This window comes from Aulonocara stuartgranti (genome assembly GCF_965226115.1).
Source record: "Aulonocara stuartgranti genome assembly, chromosome: 19".
NCBI lineage: Eukaryota > Metazoa > Chordata > Actinopteri > Cichliformes > Cichlidae > Aulonocara > Aulonocara stuartgranti.
In genome coordinates, this window is record NC_138955.1 from 21,193,734 (window position 1) to 21,218,233 (window position 24,500).

At 46.7% G+C, this 24,500-nt stretch overlaps 1 protein-coding gene across 9 annotated transcripts in view; it reads right to left on the minus strand.

Annotated features, from left to right (window-relative positions):
* myt1lb (myelin transcription factor 1-like, b) overlaps nucleotides 1-24,500 on the minus strand; it is a 105,958-nt gene that overhangs the window by 11,243 nt on the left and 70,215 nt on the right. For 5 of the 9 annotated variants that reach the window (XM_082516780.1, XM_082516778.1, XM_082516781.1 and 2 more), the window contains exons 6-13: nucleotides 20,800-21,969; nucleotides 15,170-15,304; nucleotides 12,452-12,542; nucleotides 9,885-9,992; nucleotides 8,874-9,100; nucleotides 6,590-6,876; nucleotides 2,419-2,649; nucleotides 149-270 (exon numbers count right to left, since the gene is read on the minus strand). In XM_082516780.1, coding sequence (XP_082372906.1) covers nucleotides 149-270; nucleotides 2,419-2,649; nucleotides 6,590-6,876; nucleotides 8,874-9,100; nucleotides 9,885-9,992; nucleotides 12,452-12,542; nucleotides 15,170-15,304; nucleotides 20,800-21,969 — 2,371 coding nt within the window. The remainder of the gene's footprint in view (nucleotides 1-148; nucleotides 271-2,418; nucleotides 2,650-6,589; nucleotides 6,877-8,873; nucleotides 9,101-9,884; nucleotides 9,993-12,451; nucleotides 12,543-15,169; nucleotides 15,305-20,799; nucleotides 21,970-24,500) is intronic. The other 4 variants (XM_082516783.1, XM_082516784.1, XM_082516785.1 and 1 more) reach the window with 2 other exon arrangements.

Here is a 24,500-nt window from a genome sequence, read left to right on the forward strand (position 1 = left end):
GCCAGCAGCGCCGCACGGGGGGAGGAGGAAGGGAGGTGGTAGGCCGAGAGGAGGATGGAGGAAGAAACAAGGTGGAGGGGAAGCAGAGCACGAGTGGGGAGAGGCAGGTGGGGTCAGGTGGGAGGAGGAAGAGGGGGAGGGCGCTTACGTTATCAGGTCCTTCTTCGTCTCCTTGCACTGGAGGAATTTGGGCTTGGGGCTCGGCATGTTGACGTCTGTGGTGTAGGAGCGGTCGTCCAGGAGGTCGTGGAAGGGGTCGAGGTCGTCCGGCTGTGGGACGGGGGCGTGGAGCAGGAAGACACGGGGGAAAAAAGATTTTTAGTGGTTTTACACTTTTCAATAAATCCAATCTTTCCATTAAAGGAACAGTTCACCTCAAATCACATCGACATCTTTTCCAGCTGCATATTTTCAAATATGATGGAACAAACTTCTGTACGGAAATTTAAACAGATACAGAAATAAATAAACGGCTCCGATAATAAATATGCGAGACATTTTTAGATAAACTTCATTTATCCAGCAGCCAAAACATTAAATACGTCTGCGTAGAAATAAATGAAAAATGACAAAACAAATAATTTAAAGCCACATAAAAGAAATTAAATATAAGAAATAAAGTAAATAAACAAGTACAATAATTATGGAATAATTTAAATAGAGTTAATGATGTTTCATTGTTATTTGTGTCTGTGCTGTTTTTATATATTTAGTTATGGATTTATTTGCTGTTACATTTCTTTATGCATGTGCTTTTAAATAAACAGGAACATTAAAACAAAGGTAATGATTTTCACATTTGATAAAATATTCACTGACATTATGAATATATTTATTGCATTTCTTTCATTTTGGCCGTTCCTGTCCTCCGTAGCCTCGAGGCACAAACTGCCAAAATTGTTTTTATAATTTTTTGTGTGCTTGGAAAATAAACTGGAAACAATTAAAGAAGCAAATAAAAACACAGATATCAATAAATTATATATTTATAAATTATTTAATTCCTGTATTTATTTTGGATAATTTTTTATGTAAAAGTCTTTTTATTCCTTTGTTTTGGCAGTTTCGATCCTCCGTACTTGCTCTGAGCTTCACAGACTCTCGCACAAACTTGTGATCACAGCCTTCGTGAGCAGTTTCAAATATATGAATTCATTTTGAAGCACTCGTTCTCGCGAGTGTCTCTCTTCTCATAAACTCGTGATCGTCTCTCAGCGGGCGTGAAATCTTAAAATGTAGGAGACGTCTGATAAAACACAATAAACCAAAGTGAGTGTAGGACGAGCTCGATGTGGTCACGTGTGGGTCGAACGATCATCGCTGTCAGTCTGACAGGAAGTAAGCCCTGAGAGGAAGCACTGCCTCCCTCATGCATTTGCACACATTCATGGTGAGAACACTCAGGGAGTCGGCCCCCTCATGATGCAGCTTTCGGCCACTAGATGGCACTGCGGTGAAGCGCCAGCACGCTGCAGCCTGCGTTCTGTGGGCCTTTGTCTGCAGTGCCGTGGATGCAAATCCTCTTTTCCTTCCCTCAGTGCTTGCAGAGTATGTACAGTAATGCCCATAAAGAGACAGGTCCAGATACAGCCCAAATTATCCAGCACTCAAGCTGTCTCAGGGTGCGCGACGCTGGGTCGGGCCAGCCAGTTTCGCCAATTAAAGGGAGCGCAGGCTGCGAGGCGGCCACGCGGGGGAACGACGCAGGCATACTCGGAGATGCAGAAAGTAGGCTAGCATCTACACACTCCCAAAGAGACACACACACTCTTATGAATATTCACACACAGCAAAAGAGGCACATGTACTGTACATGCATGCGCCCGTCGCAGCAGTGGTGCATTGATTTCCTGCAGTTCTTTGATGAGATGAGCTATTCCGATTCCCTCCCAAGGTGCTACTTTGCATAATTCATTTTTGGAGAGGAGCAAAATGTAAAAACAGAAAGCCAGCATGCAGCGAGCACGACGCAAACAGAGACGGTAACTCCGCGCACGGCGGCGCTGACATCAATTAACATGCAGATTCATTAGGTTTCCCTCAAAAATCCCCCTCATATGACTTTCTAATGATTCCAAATATAACAGCGAGTCAGACGGCGAGGTAAGAAACCTCGAAGACGATCAGACGGCAGTGCAAATGTTTGACTTGGAGACAGAGTGTTGAATCAATGGCTTGGAGGGAGATAATTTGGGCTGAGCCTCGCTGAGCAGACAGCGTAAGTGACGCATGCCAACTGTATGGTCTATCAGCTTCCAGAGACACACTCCTGCTTTGTAATTATCACCGGCAGCATCACGGCCGCCTGTGGTCCGCCGCTCCCCTCCCTCACCCTCCTGCGCGTCACTCATCCGTCACGAACATTCAAAGATGGAGACAGACGTGATCTCGGCGACCTTTAGGCCGTGACCCCTTTACCTCTTTCTCGTCCTCATCTATGTGTTTGATCTTGGTGTAGTCTACGGGCAGGTCCCAGCAGTCTGCCGCGTCCCCCATGCCGTAGCAGCGGGAGCCCAGCAGGGCGGCCTGCCTCTGGGGGGACATGGGCTCAAGGGGCGTTAGCACCGAGTCGCCTACGCCGCCGCTGCAAAGACGCTTGCTCACGCTCAGGTCCAACGTACCGTTCTCATCGACATCTAGACCGGGACTCTGGAGGGTGCGCGGGGTCGGGGTCGGCGTGCGCGTGTGTTTAAAGTCGGGAGGATGAAGAGGCGGGGATGGAGAGAAAGGGATAAAAGAGAGAGAGAGAGAGCGTCTGATTAACAGCAGTCAAACATTTTCAGGCTCTACGGTCAGAGATGGCAAAACACTGAGGAGGAAAAAAAGTTTGCAGCTGCAGTTCAAACATCTGAAACAGCGCTCCAATTCTGTTTGGTGTTTTTGCCCAAGTCTGCGTAGGAAGAAACATTAGCAGAGCACAGTAACAGATCCAGGAGAGGGTCAAAAACCCGAAGAGGTCGTCAGCGCATCCCTCTGCGAACCCTCCTCTTCCTTTCTGTCTCCGTCTCTCTTTCCTTCCATCCCACCGCTCTGCAGTGTGTGTTTGTGTGTCGGTGTGTGAGTCTAATGTGAGCGGACATCGCGGGGGGGGCAGAGGCTGAGGGTTAGGGAGGGCTGATGAGCAGCGGCGGTTGAAACAACGCCCAAAAATAGAGACAGAACTGGACTGTAACGAAGTGGGCCGAGACTCGGGACCTGAAGACTTCAACAACCGAGGCTTCAGCAACAAGGAGCCAACAAACGTCCCGGCTGCAGGCTCGTTTATCCAAGGAGGAAAACATCACATGAGGAACAACATAAAGTAAATCATGCACGAGTCCCGTCTCCTAAAAATCCCCAAACAGCTGAAATACAAGCCTGGCTTCTCCCTGCAGGACGCGTCTGAGCAGCTCATGTTTGTCTCTGTGGGTCGTGTGGAAAATATGATTTCTTAGTTTCTGCAGATTTATCAGCTTACAAAGATAACCTGAGGAAATGATGCAGAGACAAAGTGATCCACACCTGTGTGCAAAAGTAACTGCCCCCTGAACTTCACCATTGTAATGACTGCAGTCAGTGTTTGTGATGACGTCACTGTGGAGGACCCACTCTGTGCACCACAGTCTGAATCCAGACGCTGTGTTTGAGGTCACGCCGTGTGTTCTGGATCCTCGTTGAATTCAGGACATGAACTGATCTCCAGCCTGCTTCACTTCGTCTCACAGCGATCAGGCTGGTGTGGAGCTCAACTCAGTAAAGACGTGTTTACAGTTTATTCATCATTTATAAAGTTTGGTGCTTTAAATCATCCCCGTATTTACTCGGGTTGTCTTTGTCTGATATCAAAGCTAATTCTGAAACAAATATGCAAAACACTAAGAAATCGTGAAAGAGGACTTTTCCACAGCACTGTGTCTGTTCCACAAACAGGAAAAACAAGTGTAACAAGAATAATCCAACAAGGGAACAAACACAGTCCCCACAGGGAACCTGAAGCTCGTTCTCTGGGATTAAAGTCCTCTGGATTATACACACACCACATCCCAGCTTCCCCGACTGACTCAGTCTGTTTCATGAATTATATTTTGTGTTTTGTTGGGAGTAAAACCTGTCAGATAAAACATGTAGGCTCTGTGCAGGTTTCACCCAGCCCTACAGCTGCAGTCTCCTCCGCCCTCCACAGGGGGCTCCACACAAACTCGCTCGTGTCCGAGGCTTCGTAACTGAACGTCGTCACCCATCGGGCTGCTTCTCCCGTCTTTGCTGTGATCCCAGGATACGGAGCAGCCCGGGACAAAGGCTTTTTAAACTAGAACCGGATCTTGTGCAAACCTCGCTGAGCAGAGCCCCAGTGTCCTGGATGAAAGTCTTGTGGATTGTAAGTACGAGTGATAGTTTACTGGTTTTACTGGTTGCGCCTTTGTGCTGCTGTGGTTACAAACAGAGCACAGTGATAAACAAAGTGTGCGAGGCACGGCCGTGGCGCCACGTGGCTCGCCGTGTGTGCCGCTGACTTGTTGCCCTCGTGAGCGTGCTCAGCACATCGCCCTCTCCTTGTCAGCTGTTGTACTGTGTGTCACTGCCCAATTAACGTGACCCACCCCTTCATATCGAGTTAACGAGGATGAGATGTAGAGAGAGCCGCCTTCCTGATCCGCCCAACCCCCTGTGGTGACCCCTGGCCTCTGTTGCCATGGCAATGCTGGGTGTAAAGGGGCCAGGTCGCTGACTAGTTCTGGCCACATTATTTCCGCCCTCTAATTCCAGTTCTTAAAATAAAACCAGCTTCGCTGCTCGCTCTGCTCTCTGGTTCCTGCGACTGCTCTTTCCCGTCGCCGTGACTCCTGCTCTCGGTGCCGCTCTCAGACCTCTGCGAATGTCAAACGACGATTATTACGTACAATAATAACGTGACACGTTTCCAGCTGATTTCAACGTTCCTGTGATTGGCTGCCCCTCATCAACAGATCTGAATAGCAGATCTCTATGACATCACAGAGAGCCAAAGGAAGTCTGCAGCCCAAGCCTCTGGCCCACAGAGCTGTCATGTCGACCACAGGACGAGCACGAACATGACAGGATAGAAGCAGAAGTGTTATAGATGCAGTCTCAGTCAGTAACACGAGTGTGGTCCACATCCTTCTACATGCATACGTGCACAATCGTGCTTTTCCACCTGAGGAAGACTTCTGCCTGAGCCAAAGGGCTGGCACAGAGACGAAGGTGCGAGGTGCTACCAGGAGAGAGTGATTGGCAGATGCAGATCTCCAAGTTCAAGATTGCTGTTCAACCAGGAAACAGAGGACCGCCCACTCTGGGTTGGGGAGGAGTTGCTGCCCCAAATAAAGGAATTCAACTTCTCTGGTTCTTATTAATAAGTTGGGAGAGAGGAGCGCTGTACTGGTCTGTTGTGGTGAAGATTTCTTGGTACACTTATGTTCCTACAGCCATGTGATAGATGGAGGACAGAAGCAGCAGGGTCACTCAGGAGGAACTCGGAGTAGAAAACAGTTGGCCGAGGGGGTTCATTTGACCAGGAAACCTCCGGGTGGCTTCGTTCTGAGATGTGTCGGATGTTGTACTGGCAAAGCAGACCCAGGACACGGGCATGCCTCCGAGGAGCTGGAGGAGGTGGCCGCTCGCAGGGAGGTCCAGGTATCTCTGTTTACAGCACTGCCCTGTGACCTGCATAAATGGTTAGCAGTGACCTTTTGTAAAACCTCAGCTTGTGTAATAATGAGCTGTAAAAGGGGCCGAAAGCTCCGCCTCTGACTCGGCTGAACACAGTGTGAAGGTGCCTCGGTCAGACTGGACCTCAGTGCTGTACGACGTGGCACAGACCGATCCTTCAACCAGCAGGCAGAGGAGGAGGAGGAGGAGGAGGGACTGACTGAGAAACAGGAGGTGTGTTTGTGCAAAGCTTCATAAAGAAACCGTCCACACCCCGAGTCCTGTGCGATACACCTCCTCTCCTCTGTGACATTTACAAATCTGCCACCTTTCCTTTATTCTCACTTCTGTCCTTCGCCGCTGTGCTCTCTGCTGTCAACATTAGCATTAAGCCAGCATTAGCCCGCCGCTGTGCGCTCCGTCTCCGGCCTCCATTTTCCGGCTCAGCGTCCGGGCGCAGATAATACAGGAACACCGTCACCTTATCTCCTCAGAAATGACACACTGGACTCACGCCGTGTCAAACGGGGCCTCGTCCTGCTCCTATCTGATCCCCAGACAGAAAATAAAAAACTGCCCGCTGAGCTGTGAGTGTGAGACACAGGCTGGATCTGTGTGTGTGTGTGCGCGCTCCTTGTCAGCGTTGGTATGACTGACGCACAGAGATAATTTTGCGGTGGATCAGTGCTGCGCCTGTGTAACCCCGCGGGTGCACGTCGGTCTCGAGCCGTCGCAGAAGTTCGCATCACTCCGGGAGCATGTTAGGAGCAGCGCTTAGGGGTCTTTTATTTTGAAAATTGAACTGATTCTCTAAGCTGTTCCTGTGTCTGACTTCCTGCCTTCATCTTCTACTTCCATGCGCGGCAGTGTGAGACTGAGTAAGACTGCTGACCTCACTTTACAACAGGTGCATTTAAAGGACATCGTGGCGGCGCCCTACCTGCGAGCACAGGTCCTGCGGCTTCCCCGCCATGTCGTGGGGCATCTCCCGGCAGCGCGTGGACAGGTTGAGGATGGCGGTGGCGGCCATGTGGGCGGCCTCCATGTCGTGGCTGTAGTCGAAGCTGCTCTTGCTGCAGGTGCTGCTGGCGCTGCTGCCCCCGCCGCCGCCTCCCGCGCCCCCTCTTCCGCCACCGCCGCCACAGCTCAGGCTGCTGCCACTGCTGCTGGGGGCGTAGGTGCTGGTGGTGCTGCTGGCCGAGCTGGAGTTCTTGCAGTAACGTTTGGCTGCGGATGCATACGAGAAATTCAATACGAGAAGAAGAAGCAGAAGTTTTTCCAGAAATACGAGCAAAAGCGTCAGATTGACACGTCAGGCCTGAAACAGCGAGTCGAAGCCCAAAACCTTTTAGTTCAGCACATCACTGACTAACGCCGGGTTAGACGTGCTCCATGCAGATGCTGCAGATGTGTCACAAACTCACAGGGTTCACTGTTTCTTATCTTACAGTTTCTTTCTCAGCAGAGCAAAGAAGTTACTGAGAAGTTTGTGCATGTCAGAGTTAGTCGCTCTGAAGGTTTCAGCAGCGTTCACATTTCACAAATTCTCAAAAATATAAAGTGAAACTTTGCTGAATGCTTAAAATTACTGATTTTTATTTCACTAATCTTCACTTTGGCAAATTTTCCCATGTGCTGCATTCTTGCTAATTAGCAGCAGGGGGCAGGATGTGATTGGAGCCTCCAGGTCAGCTGACCTCTGAGCTCGGTGAACTGTTGCCTGATGAGTTTGTGTCTCGGTCGCTGCTCTGAGGTTTGAATAAAACATGAAGGTCATTCTGCTGCTAGAGTCTGAGCAGGAAGCAGGAGAAGGCGGGGCTACACTGAGTCTCAAGGTTGTTACTAGGGCTGGGCATTGTCACTGATTTCTAGAATCGATTCGATCCACGATTCAATTCGATTCGATTCAATTCGATTTGAATCTGGGAAATTTTACCTCAGACAGTCAGAAATATTATAATTCAGATCAGTACATTTACATATTTTTGTATCTATAAAAAGGAAGCTGACACTCGCGTGACTTTATCAAAGGTGTGAGCATCACAGCAGATGCCTTTGTGTCAAAGTAGCTGAAGATAAAACACAGAAACACATGAAGGTGATTTTCCTGGCCTGGACTTTATAAAAATATTCTGCAGTAGATCAAAAACGAAAGAAAACCATTAATCAACATATGAATGTTACCTCTGACGTTACAGCGGTTTTATTACAGACACAGCGTTTTGCATTTTGCATAATTTTAAAAAGTTTAAATTTGTTCAGACGCCTGTTGAACAGCAGAAATCAGGTTTTCTTTTTGGAAGTAAGTAAAAGGAAAAAAACAGCATTTTTTTGTAAACAACGGTAGACTTGTGCGTAACAAACAAGCGAATAATGAAGAAAACAGATTTTTAGACGGGAAACTGTTGTTGAAGTACAGAGAGAGCGAGAGAGAGAGAGAGAGAGAGCTGTGCATGAAGTGTGATTTTATCGTGGTGGAAGCAAAACAGCAAAAGTCAGAGTGAATTCATGACGATGTTTATGTGAAGCGTAGTTTGGATCTTCTTTTGCTATTGGTTCGGTCAATATTGTTTGGAGAGAGATAAACTAACAGCTTTAGAATCAGCGCAAAAAGGGCGTAAACACAAAGCTCACCCCGCCGAAACATCAGAATCAGCGAGCTGTCGGCTTTCAGCTTTCAGCACATCTCACTGATTCTGATCCGCGGGTCCTTTGTGTTTACGTCTTTGTGCAGAATCCGTGTTCCTGCTCTCATTTACTGTCTTAGCTGAAATTTTGTGAGGTTTTCACCTGAGATTCTGGCGTTTCGGACAAAATAAATTTATATTAAAAATCGATTCAGGATTTTAATGAATCGATATCACATTATCCAGGCCAGCATCGATTTTAATCGGTAAATCGATTATAAAAACCCAGCCCTACAAAGGTTTAAATTTTAACAGTGAAGTTAAACACCCCTAGTTGCTACACTGTAACAGTGAAGAGTGTATTATTGAAAAACGTGCAGTTTTTACTGGTTTTCAGTGTTTTTACTAACAAACTGAACCAAACAAACAGAAAATGAATTTCTGTCTATTTTGAATCTTTTTCTCTTTGAAAACTCATTTCAGTGACTTTTAAAATTCGTCTTTACTTATTATGTTTAACATGGTCCCGATGTCTCTCCCTAAGGAACATCGGCGTGTTAGAAAACGCGTCACACAAACGTCTCGAGTTTGTCGTACCGTCGTAGCCTTTGGGCGACGTGTCCCTCTGTCCATGCACTTTGGGAGCGATGGCCCGTTTCCCGTACACGTGGTGGTTGTTGCCGCCGTCGAAGGCGCTGTAGTCAAAGCTGGTCTTGGAGTACTTCTCCAGCTCCTTGGCCAGGTTGGAGCGGGGCGTGCTGGTGGAAACATTGTTCTTGTAACCATACTGTGGATAGTCCAGTTGTTTGACAAAGCACATTGGCCTGGAAAATAAATGACGAGGGGGTGGAAGTTGGACCGAGGCATTCAACATTGCCCACGGGGGGAGGAGAGGAAACTTGGGGTTCGGCTAAAAATGGGCAGACTGAGGGGAAGATGGGAATACCGGAGGTTTAGAGGGTGGAGGGTGGGGCTGGATGATGGAGACGTGTCCCTTTATGTGCCACAGCATGGATGTTTCTGCTCTTCTCTCAAAAACATAATCCCGCTACAAGTATTTTTCAAGCGTAGACAATAAAAACAGCTAAATTAAATTTAAGCTTTTATTTCACTTGCATACTTCTGATACGCTTTCATCATCTGATATGTGTTTATGGCCTCAATCGGAGACCGAGAAGAAATGAAATGCAAGATCTTAAACTGCTGATGTTCAGTTAGATATAAATATAAAACGCACAATTACTTGTGACTTTTTCATCACAGCATTTTCATGACTATCACAGAGGCGCTCGTTCAAAAAGCTCTGCCTTCGCTCTGATAAATGAGGCCAATTTTGTTAAATGTTATAAAGCGTCCATGACGAGCAGAGCAATGAACATGCGGTCTCTTGGATGTGTTCTCAGGGGACGGGAGAACACGAGCATGAAACAAAAAAGGGGAAGACGTCAAGTCTCAATTACAGGATGCACGTGAAGAAAGAACATAACGTTCCAACATGACAAGAGCATTTTATTCTGCTTAAACCAGAACAAAGCCACGTCCCGCCTGCCGCTGCACTGCATTCACAACACACTGTGCTGAATTCTGGGGGTGTGGAGTGAATACTACCTTAGGACTCGGTCGGACGCCTGGTTGGACTTGGGTCCGTCGCAGCTCTGGTGCTTCTCCTTGGCTTTGGCCAGCTTCTCGGCGGCAGCGATGGGACACCCTGACAGACTGCAAAGAGAGAGCGGGTGGTGGAGGACGCGTTTTGATAGGTGAAAGTGTTACAACGAACGCACACGCCGCGAAGCGTCGGGCTCGTTAGAGCGCCTGTCAGAGCGTCAGCCGGGCTGAAAACAGCTCGAGCACATCTGCCTGTCAGACAGTCGATTGCGGCGTCTACCGTAGTTCACAAAGTGTTAAAAAGTGAGGAAAATTAATGAATTTGCATTTTAAGTAACAACACAGTCAGTAACAGCTTGTGTGTTTCTGGTTGAACAGCTTAAAATCATTCTCAGAATAGATATTCCCATATGGACAAACGTGCTCGTTTCCTTCAAACACCTGCTGACAGGAAACGCAGCGCAACTTCCTCCTGACAAATAACTGACCAAATGTGACAAAAGTTCATGTTGTTATCCTTAACCCCGATTATTCTCCATCCAGGCTGTCAGCTGCAGCGCTGGAAAAATGATCTGTGACAATGGCCCGGAGCCAGCGTGGAGCACCTGCCATCAGGGTGCATCAGATGGGGAAGTGTGAAGGAGCACACGATGGAGGCTTCTATCAGCTCTTTCTGCTCCACGTCTGCAGCGTGCGCCTGTTTTGCGCTGCCGCCGTGTCACCGAGCGCGGCGGGGAGGCGTTCTGGTCCTCCCAGGTCTGCACCTCTCCCGTCACCCCGGCTGAGTGGCAGAGAGGTGCTAATGGCTGTTGCTACGCCCGACTCCCTGAGCATCTGCTGTGGGTGACACTCCTCTTTCACTGTCACCTCGCCCCGTCTGACAGGCACGAGCGCCCTGCTATTTTGGTTTCTCCCTCCAAACCTGCACCTGACAAATGCCATTTTTTCCCGCCACGAGCTGATAAATGATTTATGCTGCCGAGCCGCTGCATTCGGAGCAGGCTCGACTAAAATATGGCAGCTGGACTACTTTAATTACGTCCTGCGATCCAGGCAGGGCTATCTGTGGAAGACCAAACTGCTATAATCAAAAATAACTAAGTAACGACTCAAAGAGCCTCTGAGGTTTTCATTGTGCAACTTGAATATTTTTGAGGCCCTTCAGTCAGCGCCCTGTCGTGGCCCCATCACAATCAGCATTATTATAATTAATGATACCACAGCAACATTTTATAGTCTAAAGTCTGAAGGGTTTTTTCTCTAACAGCATTGGTATGATGGGATGTCTGTGACGCAGACGAGCAGAAACCAACGTTTCACTGCAGGAAATTTCAAAAAGTGCATTCTGGGTAAATTTTAAAGGTTCATAGCTCTTATAATGCACCTATTAACTGTGATAAAGTGGTGAAACTGTTGTCATGTTGTCATGTAACTGCTTAAATTCACCGTCCAGTCAGAACTTCACAGATGTGAAACAGGAATTGATGCTTGCAGACTGACTCAGGTGAGTGCAGCATGTCTGCAACCCGTCTGTGTTTGTAAGTAAAACCTTCGCCAGTCTCTTTGAGTCGGGCTGCTGTTGTTTGGAGGCAGGCTGCCTCCCAGCAGAGGCTGAGGGTGTTGCATGGTAAGGCCTGTGTGTCTCATTGGTCAAAAAGATTGAACACAAACACCAGGCAACGACCAATTTTAACTGATTGCAATTAAGTTGCTGTGCAATTTTCACTGTAGTGCGACTACAAGTAGCCAGCAAAAAAACCACATCAGACTAAGTTTTACGTATTTAAAGACATATCAGCTCTTTTGATTAACTCATTTATTTTTAAATATGGCAGTGTTGGTCCTCCATATGTTTTTCACATAAACATAATGTGAGAGGACAGCAAAAATAACGAGTTTAAGGATAATTCAATCAAGTGAAAAGGACACGAAGGGTGAAAACAGAATCCATCGAACATGCATGAACCGAAATAAGTCCCACAGCAAAATAACCGAAATAAGTCCCACAGTAAAATCCCCGAAAGAAGTCCCACAGTAAAATAACCAAAATAAGTCCCACAGTAAAATAACCGAAATAAGTCCCACAGTAAAATAACCGAAATAAGTCCCACAGTAAAATAACCAAAATAAGTCCCACAGTAAAATAACCGAAATAAGTCGCACAGCAAAATAACCGAAATAAGTTCCAAAGTAAAATAACTGAAATAAGTCCCACAGTAAAATAACCAAAATAAGTCCCACAGTAAAATAACCGAAATAAGTCCCACAGTAAAATAACCAAAATAAGTCCCACAGTAAAATAACCGAAATAAGTCCCACAGTAAAATAACCGAAATAAGTCCCACAGTAAAATAACCAAAATAAGTCCCACAGCAAAATAACCGAAATAAGTCCCACAGCAAAATAACCGAAATAAGTTCCAAAGTAAAATAACTGAAATAAGTCCCACAGTAAAAAAAACAAAAACAAAAACAAAATACGTCCCATAGTAAAAAACATGAAGCAAGTCCAACAGTAACATAACCGAAATAAGGAGGGGTGCAGGCGCTGGGTCCGGGCTGAGCTCTTACCTTCGGTGGGAGTTTCTGTTGCTATTGACATGGCCGCGTCCCGTGCAGCCAGGCGTAGGACACTTAAGAACATTCTCATACATTGCCACAACTTCGCACAGACAGGAGATAGGAGTGAAAGACAGGGAAGGTTAGGAGCCCCTTACAATCAGCCATGAGCTCTATTAGAGTGTGAGGAGCTTGGCATTATAAACATCATTAAGAAATGAGCCTGAGTGAACCCAAATGACCTCTTCTTCATTTTAATGAACACTAGTTTGAAAGGGCAGGCGAGGTTTCCCACCATATTGCTTCCACTTATCCAGCTCTTTCAAATTAGTATTCATGGAACGGGGCAGTCATGAATAAAAAGATGTCATTTGAGTTTAGCAGGACAAAGCCAGCAAGAAATGGAGGGAAATTTCTGGACATGCAAAGAGCAGAGCGACCAACAGCCAGCAATCATGCACAACAACACATGCCGCCTTAAAATCAATGAAGAAGCAGACAGAGGGGCGCAGCGCCGTGATGGAGTGCGCTCTGTTATCACGTGCTCGTCGTTAGAGTAAGAGTGCAGTCTTCAATACCGTTTACCATTAAAACAGTCCATAACTGCCTCGCATCCCCTTGGCAACCGGCCATTTAGATTAATGATCTATGGATGTCCAAGAGGAGCGCCAGAGCACCGCGGGCGGGGGCGCGAGGAAGGGGTCGGCATGACACCGCTGACGTGCGGGGCCAAACCCCATCGGCACCAGCTTCATCATTATCACCCCCTTAAACTTTAACCCCTCATCATCCTCCTTCCCTTACATACTAATTGGTGTTGGGTGCAGGTAATTGGACAAAGCCTGCCGCCTCAGCTCGCCAAAAGCCAATACATTATGCATTTCCCAGGTTTTTCCTGCCCTCTGCGAGGACGCACGCACAATGCCGAGGAATTAAAGGCAGAATCGGTGAGCGCAGATATTAACCGCAGCAGGATGTGGCTGCGCTAGCGTCGCGTGCACCAAAGGTAAATCACTTTAAAGACCAAAACACGACTCCCTGATGAAATATTTTAATATTCCACAAGAACGGAGCTACAATGGGCAAGCAGCAACGGGAATTAATGAATTTGAGATCTAATTTAATCGTCATTTTTCACAAGGAAAGGAAGAGTGTGGCTACACTGTGTGATTTCCCAATTAAATGAAGCCACTGCATTAATAATACATCGTCCATTCAGTACAGCAAATGTGTTAACAGGGGGGAGAGGCTCGCCCGCCGCTGAATCCGCCCTGCAGGCAGTCACATGTGTGGCATGTATTTGTCTTTACAGGAGTCTCTGTGCACGGCCGCTTACACGTCAGCCATGACACGACCGATAACACTGAAAGCTCCTGATAACGTCTCTGCACAGCAACGGTCCTGATGGAATGACATCTGTTTGCTCAGGTGCACGGGCACACAGGTAGCACGCCCTAATGCCCTAAAGCTTGTTTCACACCCGTACTGGGTATATTTGTAACCAGCACACCAAAATCAGGCTTCTCCAACATTCTGGACAGCAGGTGCTGCGCAAAAAGACACTTAGCTCGAGCCCGAGCTGTTTGTTGCATCCTGTTTCATTTCAGGATTGATGGCAAATTAAATACAATCTCATGGTTTTGTCTCGAAGCAGGTGAAAGCACTCATGAGCGCCACCTGCTGCACTCCTGGCTGATGCGCGGCCAGTTTCGGTACAAAAACAGGAAGTGGGACGGCTCCCCGAACGTCTGAATCATCCGTGGTATCGTCTTCTCCAAAAGTTAGCCGGACGTGAGAAAGAAGGAGGAGGAGGAACACGGATATCATATCCCCACATCTCCAGTGACAATCAATTCAAGACCTTTCCAAATTCCATTTTGGGGCTCTTGATCCCACTCAAGGTCAGCTGCCCTGAGCGACTTCACATTTCTGGGAGATGATTACATCTCAGGTTGGAGACCTTGTGCGGGCGGCACTCCACGGAACAAGAGACATCTGTGACACTGTGCTGGTCTTTACAAGCCTGCCCTTAATGGTAACTAATTTCTCCTCTTTTATTTTGATTGCAGTCCAGGTCACAGCGGATCATAACTTGATTTTCATGCTGCATTTAATGAAACGTGTAAAGGGGCTTTTATTGAGAAGTTTGCACAAGGTGAATGAGACTAAATAGCCGGGGTGAGTTCTCTAAAGGGAAACGTCACTATTCATTCAAGGCTAATGTTTATTGCCACTTCACTTGATCTGTGGCTCGGAGATATGACACTGCCTTTCTATCCAGTGAAACTTAATTGAGCAAGGAATACAAATAAATGAAGAGGGTTTGTGGCGTGGACGGCTGCAGCGCGCACCAAGGTCTGTGAGCTTTTCAGACTTTAGAGAAAACTGAAGAACTCAAAAAATAATTAAAAAGGTACACAAATAAAGGAAAGACCTTTTCTTTCAGCCACATATACACTGATGAAGCATGCAACCCACATCTCGATCGCTGTCAGTCAATGCAGCTGACTCCAGTCGCTGCATTGCAGCGATTAGTGCATTATCACAGCCTCATTTCCACCTCATCACCACGGCACATTAGGCAGGCAATCGGCAAGCAAACCCACGGCCCCGTGCAAAAGGTCACAAAAGAAGTGCTGCCGTGACCCGTGTAATCCCCGAGGCATCAGACACTCACAGCACCGCACGCACGAGCATGCCTGAGCAACAACATTGCTGCTGAGCGCTTACTTTCAGGTGGCACCCGGTCTTTGTGCGGGCAGCCCGAAAGGCTCCGGTGGTGCGGGTACAGGCCCGTCACGTGACCCGTGCCGTCGCAGCCCGGCGTCGGACACCGGCTCTCCTTCTTGTCCACACGTGAAGCGTCTGTGAGGGGAAAGATGTAGAGGTTATTAGCACCCAAGCGGCAGCTGACTGTACGTTACAACTCCTCTCTGGACTCCTGCAGGGCTGCTTTGCATGATTCACGCTTCAAAATAATCCCCCTGTGGTTCATCCTCTGTTTGAAACAAGCTATTTAGCTCCTCCCTCTTTAACACGGCTTTCTTCTGATTGGCTGCCCCTATAAAGGGCAGATGGGTGGGGCTTCTATTACATCTTTGTGACCTCATATTGAGCCAAGAATAGAAAAAAACTGTGATTGACTGACTGTTTACATCAGTCGGCAGCTTGAGTTTACTGCACAGGTTCTGAGCTTATTATTAGAAACTTTGGTTATATTTAATATGAACACCTGCCGCTGGAACACGTCATATATGACAGAGTATAACAGCGATGGTATTTAGATTCTACATGTGTCGGCCTTCCCCGTCTCCTGCCATTGATGAAACCTCTACTGAGGACATCCCTGTTGACTGCTTCCATGGAAACAGTGACATTAAATTAACAGCAAAGAAACGAATGACACTATTCTGAGATGAAGAGCAGCTTCTGCCTCGTGTTGCGATTTAGTAACGTTAACGGTACTTTTACGATTGCACGTGTTTTTTCTGATGTCATGAAATGAGGTCAGAACAACTTCATGCTAACACATCTGTTTTTTGGTTTCACATCGTGTATTCTTCACTAACTTTGGGATAAATGGCACCTTATCACCTTTATTCACCTTTACCCATCGGCCAGCTGTCTGACCCTGATGGTTGAATGAGGTGATTATGAAGTTAAACAATACAGCTTAAAGTTTAAATCTTAAAATCCAAAGTAAAGGACTATTTATATGGAGTCGCACGACATCACGTTCACTGCGTTTCAGACGTTCTTTGTAAGCTAACCACAGACAGTTCAGTCCTTCAAATATTTCAGGGTAAGTATCTGTGAGTATGGACTCTCAGGTTAACGCAGACGGGTGGAGGCTGAAATTTTGGATGTGTGATCTCTGACCGACCATAGAAACTGTTTTACAGGTCAGCAACAGAGATTTTGTTTGCATGTTCTCATATACGAGGCTCATATCAGCTGAATACCTTCACACATATTATACGTTGTGGTCAGATGAAGTATGACAGCATGCACCAAATCCAAACTAACTTTTTCTGAAAGGAAAAGTTTCTGTTCATCAAACATTTGTGATGTTGTTCTCCCTCTCCCCTTTTGGGAGAGACCATTTGGCCTTTGGTGCAGGGATGCAGGGACGGCCATGGACCAGGACCACTAACATTTATTTATCACAAGCTCTCTGTGAATATTCACCACAATTATGTAAACATGAATGAATGTACATTTGAAGCTCAATTTTATATGTATGAATATTCATTTATAATGATAAAGTGAAACTGACAGACACTTTCTGAATTTCCAGGCTGTGTTTGTATGAAGAAGCAGAGATTCTGATTGAGTTTGTTTACTGTTTGTTTAAAACTGAAGGAATTGTGAAATATTAGAACTTTTACATGTTTGACCTTCAACAGAAAGAACTTAGGCTCCTTTAAAGCTGCATCATGCTTTTCTTCATTAAAACCAGCTCACAGCTGCACGTGACAGTTTGCTGGGTGCACGCACGTGTCCTCAAACACACACAGCGGAGAAGATTGTGTTTCCCTTTCCAAAACCTGGATCTCTTCTTTCCTTCAAACTCAGGTTACCACCAAAAAGCAGCAATGCCAAGTTGTGCCAACTGGCATTGTTTCTGGAAATTCAACCATCCAGCTTTAAAATCCTCTGACCCCCGTGTGCAAAGTCAAGCTGAAGTGCAGTAAATATGCGATATTCGAAAGTGAAAACAGGTTTGTGCATTTTCATGGCAGAGTTTTGGAGCCGTGTCAGATTGCAGAATGAATTTGGAGTCGTTGGATTGACAGAAACCTTTATCAGGAGCATGTTTTAGAAGAGTAGGCAGTGGAGGGGTAATTATCTCACAGCACAGAAAGAGAGACCACTGATTAAAGTTTCAAAGGCCCATGTAACTCAGAAGCTCCGACTAAAACACGGAGCGATGAACCAAAATAAAGCCCTGAGTTGCAGAGTAAGAGAAGGTTGGGGTTCTGTATATGAGTGGGGGAGGAATGCAAAACTGTTGTGGTGAGGAGAGAGCAGAGCGTGAAGGTGAGCTTCCGATTCATTGGCCAGTCTACATTCCTATCCTCACCCATCACCAGCAGATGTGGGTAATGACCGGAAGAATAAAATAAAGGATACAATCTATAGAAATGAGCTTTGACTGAAAAGTGTCAGGCCTCAGCCTCAAATGGAGACCAGGACTCGGAGTTATGGCTGTAAAAGAATATTTTATACACGGTTATATAATTTGGGGGGCGGCTGTGGCTCAAGAGGTAGAAAAGGCCTTCCAGTAATCGGAAGGTTGACTGATTCATCTCGATCCTGACACCAAAGTGTCCAGATACAGAACCCCAAATTGCTTCCGATGCATCCATGTGGCTTGCAGCGTAAAAGCACTTTGAGTGCTCACTGAGAGCAGAAAAACTCTATATAAATACCAGTCCAATTACCATTCACCATAAAGAATAGACATCTGATTGTGAAAATTGTGGGAAAATAGCAGTGCTACCAGCAGCTGTCTGTCTCCCGAGAGGCCTCGAATGCATGTTGGGTTGACACCAGAAAAGAAGTTAGACCCGGAGCTGCTGGGGGTTAACGGAGCAAACTGTGTGGCAAAGTCGGAACGACTGTCTGGTGCAGCTGCGAGATTCAGAAATAATGCTGCTGGTGCAGAGAGTGCAGTGAACGGGCTCCTGTAAGTGGATGGAGATCAGCTGAACCACTGAAGGTAAATACTCCTGAGTCTGAACATTTACCTGGCTGACTAACTCTTCCAGGCTGCAACAGTAGGTAATAACACACATTAGCAAGCTCAGTGGTTGAAGTTTAAGTCTAAAAACATCTTTAGAAACCTGAATTCCCTGAACTTTTGCTCTTCTCAAGATTGATTTTATGCCTGTAATAACTGGAGGCCCATTGTGCCTCATGAGGTGAGGTTTCCAACCAGTAGGAGATCCTGAGATAGGAGCTAGACCCCAGGAACTAGATCTGGATGGATGGATGGATGGATGGATGGATGAAGGGGGGAGGGATGGATGGATGGATGGATGGATGGATGGATGGATGGATGGATGGAGGGAGGGAGGGAGGGAGGGAGGGAGGGAGGGATGGCTGAAAAGGATGGGTGCCTGGTTGGATGGATGAGAGGAAGGGATGGCTGGATGGATGGATGGATGGAGGGAGGGAGGGAGGGAGGGATGGCTGAAAAGGATGGGTACCTGGTTGAATGGATGAAAGGAGGGATGGTTCGATGGATGGATGGATGGATGGATGGAGGGATGGCTGAAAAGGATGGGTGCCTGGTTGGATGGATGAAAGGAAGGGATGGTTGGATGGATGGATGGAGGGATGGCTGAAAAGGATGGGTGCCTGGTTGGATGGATGAAAGGAAGGGATGGTTGGATGGATGGATGGATGGATGGATGGATGTGTGGATGTGGTAAAGTGGAAAGAGTTCATAAAAGGCAAAATGAAGAGGGGACATGAAGGCACACCTACTCATTCATTTACTAATGAGTCACCAAACCAAATCTCGTCTCTCATTCATCAGAACAAAGCTCCTCGTTATCCTCGGTGGCCGTCGTCCATCTATGTCACATTACAGAGGCCCATGAATACGGCACATACTGCTCCGTCATGTCTGGCTCTCGTGTCTGGCACCAGGGTAATATCACGTTGATAACACCGAGGCTTCTTTTTAATGGCCTCTTATTACATTGGCTGTTAATGTTTGTATGTTGGAAAAAATTCCCTACTTCCATACGCCTGACCGCACGTGCACACAGACATGATGCTCGTGCCTGCCTCCACTCCTCTTGCAGGGAGTGGAGGCAGCCAAGTGGAAGGCATATTAGAAAGCAGTGGATATTGATTGTGGCTGGGGACGGTCTGCGCTTTGCATAGCAAATGGCCCCCATTACCATACCATCTCTGGATAATTAATGTGCAGTCAGTAGGCCCGTCGTTCGTTATCGGTCATTCTGATACTGTTCAATTTTCATCTCAACCTCATGCTTCTCTCTTCCCCGTCCCGCCCTCTTCCTCGCCATGCTCTACTTTATAAATCACGCACAAGAACCCCAGTCAACGAGTGTCTGCTACCATCTCGCCTGAGGGAAGATGCTATCGTGACGCAGCCGTCTTGCGTCCTCTCATTATTCCAACATTAGCCAGACACAGAGGCCACAGAAGGCCCTTGAAATTAGCATTTGTGTGGCATTTAAGTCGCAATATAAACCTGCTGTGAGATGTGTGGCATTTAAGGTGTGATACCATCCTGCTGTGAATTAGCATGCTCTTATTTGTTGCTCTCATCTGATATCTTCCTTATGGGAGGGAGCAATTTAACCTTGTTAGGCCTGTATATTGTTGTTGTAAAGGATATGATAAGAAGAATAATTAAGAGTTAAACAAAGGAATTTGCAATCAGACCGCTGCGTGAATGCCAATGTAATTTTTCTGTGACCGAGGGTGTTCTGTAGTGTTTGTACTGCAGGATTAGCTTGATATTTGTCGGTATCAATCTGAATGGTAGCTCATAGCTACTCTCAACAAATTTAAAGAGTTCCCTGCAGAATGAATCCTTTCTGCAGACAGAAGGCCTCTATTTTGTGGTTTCTCCTCCCAAGTGTTTGCACAGGTTTAAAAATAGGCAGCTTTACCCCAAGCTGCATCACAGGGATGAGATTTTCAGTCCTAACAGGCCGTGCAGATTGCCATTACTTATGCCTGACAAGCCTACCCTCTGATGTTTCCATGCTGGCCTATTTTAACAACATAAGCTGCTGCTGCCGTTCCCGCTGCTACCGAGATGCGAATTTCCAAATTGGCTGAAAAAGCTTGTCCTGGGGTTACAGCGAGGTTCCCAGAATGCATGTGGGCTGCCTGGCCTCCAGCACAGGATAGATAAAATACAGAGTTGTCAGGAAAACTTTTTACCTGAGCTTGTTAAGGTCATAACATCCGCCACGTCGCCGGGGACCGGTCCAGGGTTAGGGTTCAGGTTGGGTTTTATTATAGCCACATGCTAAAATTTCTGAAGCTAAAGATGTTCCATTAAGGTGTTGCACAAAGCCCAATGCCAATCCAAACTTTGGTTGGGTTCCCGATGACCTGGTGGAACATGGTGCGATTCTCCCATTTCCATGATACTTTTTGTTTACCAAGCTGGTCGAGCTGATTAACTGTCCTAATTCTCTAAAATGAGCTACACTGTGAAAATGTGGAGGAACTTACCGATCGAACAGTTCATACTGAAAACTGTTCAAACGCTCGGATTTCTTTTACAAAATCAGAAACCACACTGAACCAGCTTAAATGCTGCTGTTGTCGTATGGTGTGCATCCGTGTTTGAGAGAATGGCTCACCTTTATGGTAGAAAGGCTTCTTCATACCATCGGGAAGACGGGCTTTACGCTCAACGCCGTAGCCGTGCCGCGGGCCGTGATCTTCATGGCCATACCTCACCCCGTCTCTTCTTGCAGCCTCGGCAGCCATTTTATCCCTCATTGCCTTGGCGCGTTCGGACTCTAGTGCAATAGCCTTCTCCAGCAGGGACAGATTCCCCTTTGTCATGTCAAACACTTCTTCTGATCGGTCTGAGGTCACAGAGGCCGTGTCCTCATCGAAGTCCCGGTGGTGAGTGTGGTACCGGTCATCGTGTGCACAACTGGAGAAGGCCTTGGAGCGTGGGCTCAGCTGCTCCTCGAGCTTCATGAGATTGTCCATGTCGGAATAGTTCCTATCGAGCATTCGCCTGTCGTCCTGGCTGTTGTGGAAGTCCCCATAGCCGTGATGCTGGGGCTGTTGATTGGGATCCTCACATGAGAAGTGATTTTGCTGGGACGGTGCGTTTCGGTCAATGGACTTTGTTTCGCTGAGTTTCCGAGCGAGGTCGAAGCACTGGTTCCGTAGACACTCCAGACTGCTCAAACACACCTCCTCATCGCTGTTTTCTATTTGTCCATTACTGGTGGTCTTAATTTGTCCATTACCACCGTTGTGCGCATTTACCCCATTGTTCGTGCAGTCAATCGCATCCCCGTTGTTGGCCGTGCCGTCCTCGAACTCCTGTCCGTCCAAGTTGTCGGACAGCACGGCGCCGTGACCCTGTGCCAGCAGTTTGAGGGAGTCCACCGTTTCCCGAACCACGTCGCTGTCGACGTCCAAACTCAGATCGCCCCTCTGAGGTTCATCCCCTTCTTCTTCTTCCTCCTCTTCCTCCTCCTCTTCTTCTTCCTCCTCCTCTTCCTCTTCATCCTCCTCCTCCTCTTCCTCCTCTTCCTCCTCCTCTTCATCCTCAGCACTGTTAGAGGAGTTGCTGTTCATCTCAGACTCAGTCATGGCACGGTTTGCAGCGTCTTCTGCGATCTTGCCCAGGTTCAGGAGCGACTTGGCCACAAGTTCGTCGTAGTTTTCGTACTCATCGTTGTTGTTATCGTCTTTCTCCGCCGTCGGGCCCGATTTGGAAGTGCTGCTGCCTCCGCCTCCACCGCCATTGCCCTCAGCCCCCTCACCGCTGCTCATCTGATCGTCCTCTGTTGGAAAGAAAGAACAAGCGTCTTGTAATTTCATTTCCGTCATTCTATTTTACTGCTAAATCAGATTTCTGGGCTTGGTCCATCTAAATTGGATAAGGAACTCTTTGCTTCCCCTAATAATTTACTTTGAGAGCCTTAACAGCAGCTTGTGTTCTGAATTGTGAATCAGCACAGGAAGTTAAATGCAGTGGTTTGGGAAAATTCCAGAGAAAGATGCTCTGCTAAATGAGACTCTATCAAACAAGTTCTAGGTTACCCCTTTCCCTACCTCTTAATTTACAGGTCCTCTGGTTATCCTTTAACACCCACCACATCACCAGTGAGCTGCTTAGGGTTAAGGTTGGGTTTTCATCTATGCCTTTATCTGTTTTTTTCATCTGTTAGCCCAAATGGAAACGTTATTAGAAGAAGACACCTTGTTTCAAAGGTGGCGTTGACTACTTTTTCAAACTGTGCTTACTAAGCATTAACTCAGCTGTCCAACTCTCACTCCAAATGATTCCCTGGTGAAAGTTAGCCCTTCACAGGTGGGAAGACTTTTTTTTAAATATGTATCTGTTATAATGATTATTTTCTTTGTTATTTGGCTCAAAAATGACATATACCAACCTACCAACCTTTTCCCATACAGGGTTACGGTTGGCGGCCTGGGGGTTTCCATCAGTGACGACTTAGACCTCAGAGTATTAACAGGGTGATGATATCGCTTGATAATTCTATAAATTGTCAGTCTGTAGTGTGAAAACCGAAAGCGAAACTAAAATCATTGCATTACTGTGAACATTTCTCACAGGACAGTCTAAAATCTAAGAGATAAAATGTTCCCTGTGCACCACCATAAACCCCAAACAGCAGCTATTCATCACGCGCCTGTAAAGTTCCTTTTTTCATTCAATCAACAACATCTTTAGAATTCCTTTCAGTGCCTAATTGATTCTGACAGACTGCGAAAGGTTACTGAACCTCTTCTGTCAGTAATTTCAAGCACTCACTCCTGGAGCACTTCCAATCTCTCCTTTCACATTTCCGCCCCGAGCCGCCAAGAGCACATCGCTCACATTGGCGTCACATTTGCCACTTACATTCCTGCAGAGAAAATGAACCCACAGGCTCACACAGACACATATCTAATGAGAGATTTCATCACTTTTGGTGCAAAGGAGCAAGGCAAAAAAATAATATTAATAATAATAACAATAATTATAGAAAACAATATAACATAATGGAAAAAGCATGTAATTAGTGATGCAGACTGTTTCATTAGTGATGAAATACTACTGCTGGGTTCAAAGACTTAATTGTAATCAAAACAATGATATGAATTTAGTTTTTTTTTCCAAGGAGCTACAAAGGATGAGATCTACATTTTCATACATTGGGGGGTCAAAAGGAAAACATTATGCATCAACTGTGCAACTTGAAGAACCTACTAACAGTTTTTATGAAGACTACGTGAAATCAGCTGTAAACAACTTCTACAATGGTTGCATGACGTTGATATCTCCATCACTGAGATCCTGCGTTTGGCGTGATGATGCTGGATGTTTTTAGCTGATGGATTTATGTCCAAACGTCTTTGCTCACCTCGTTTCAGACCAACAGCCTAAAACCCGGTGACTGCAATCACAGCCACAAAATGGTGACTGGTTCATTCTGGATTTTAGACGTCAAGTAAAGGTGAGAGGTAACCATGACTTTCTACACATACACTGCTTTCCCTGCGCAAACACACTTACGAGCTAACGAGAGCAGCACAGTATCACCGCTTCGGAGCAAGAAGAGGGAGCAGTCACGAATGACCGGCCTTTGACAGTGCAAGGCTTCTTATTCTGCACCAGAGGTTTCATTTTTGATTGCATGGAAACAGTCTGAAGAGCAATCAAGGTGCACAAAAGGGTTAAAGAGATTAAACGGGAAACAGAGTAGTGGTGTTGGGTGACGCTCCAGAACAGCGCCCGTATTTGCCCAGCGACGGAAAGAGGTTTCTGCTTTCCTTCTGCAGACGTAAATGCAGGAAGTCCTTCCACGCCAATAAAAATCATGATGATTATAAAGAAGGGTTTGGCAACAACAGCACACGGCAGCATGCAAAGCACTTATCAAAAATACATGGTAATCAGGCAGTAGCCACAGAGCGCAAGGGAGAGGCTGCTGACAGGCTGACGAGGCGGTGGCAACAGTCCGCAGTCTCATTGTTAAGGATAAGACCTTGGCTGTGGGCTCTAATGAACACCAGTCTGCAGAGATGTTTTCACATGGCTGCCGAGATGCCACATCAACACGTTGGGTGGGTAGAGCTGCGCGCCAAGCAGGGTTAACACACTCCTCTCTCTGAGCTTCACTCTTAATTGGACTTGAAGGCACTGTCAGGTCCAATCGTGATGCGGGGGTGCAAAGCTGAATCTGCTGGAGAGAAACCTGCCAGATCTGGTGTTGGGCACGCCAGGCGGGGGGGAGACGAGATAACATATGGGGCAGGAGTTTCTCAAATCCCAGTCCCAAACCAGGGGCGCTGTTTTTGTATTTTA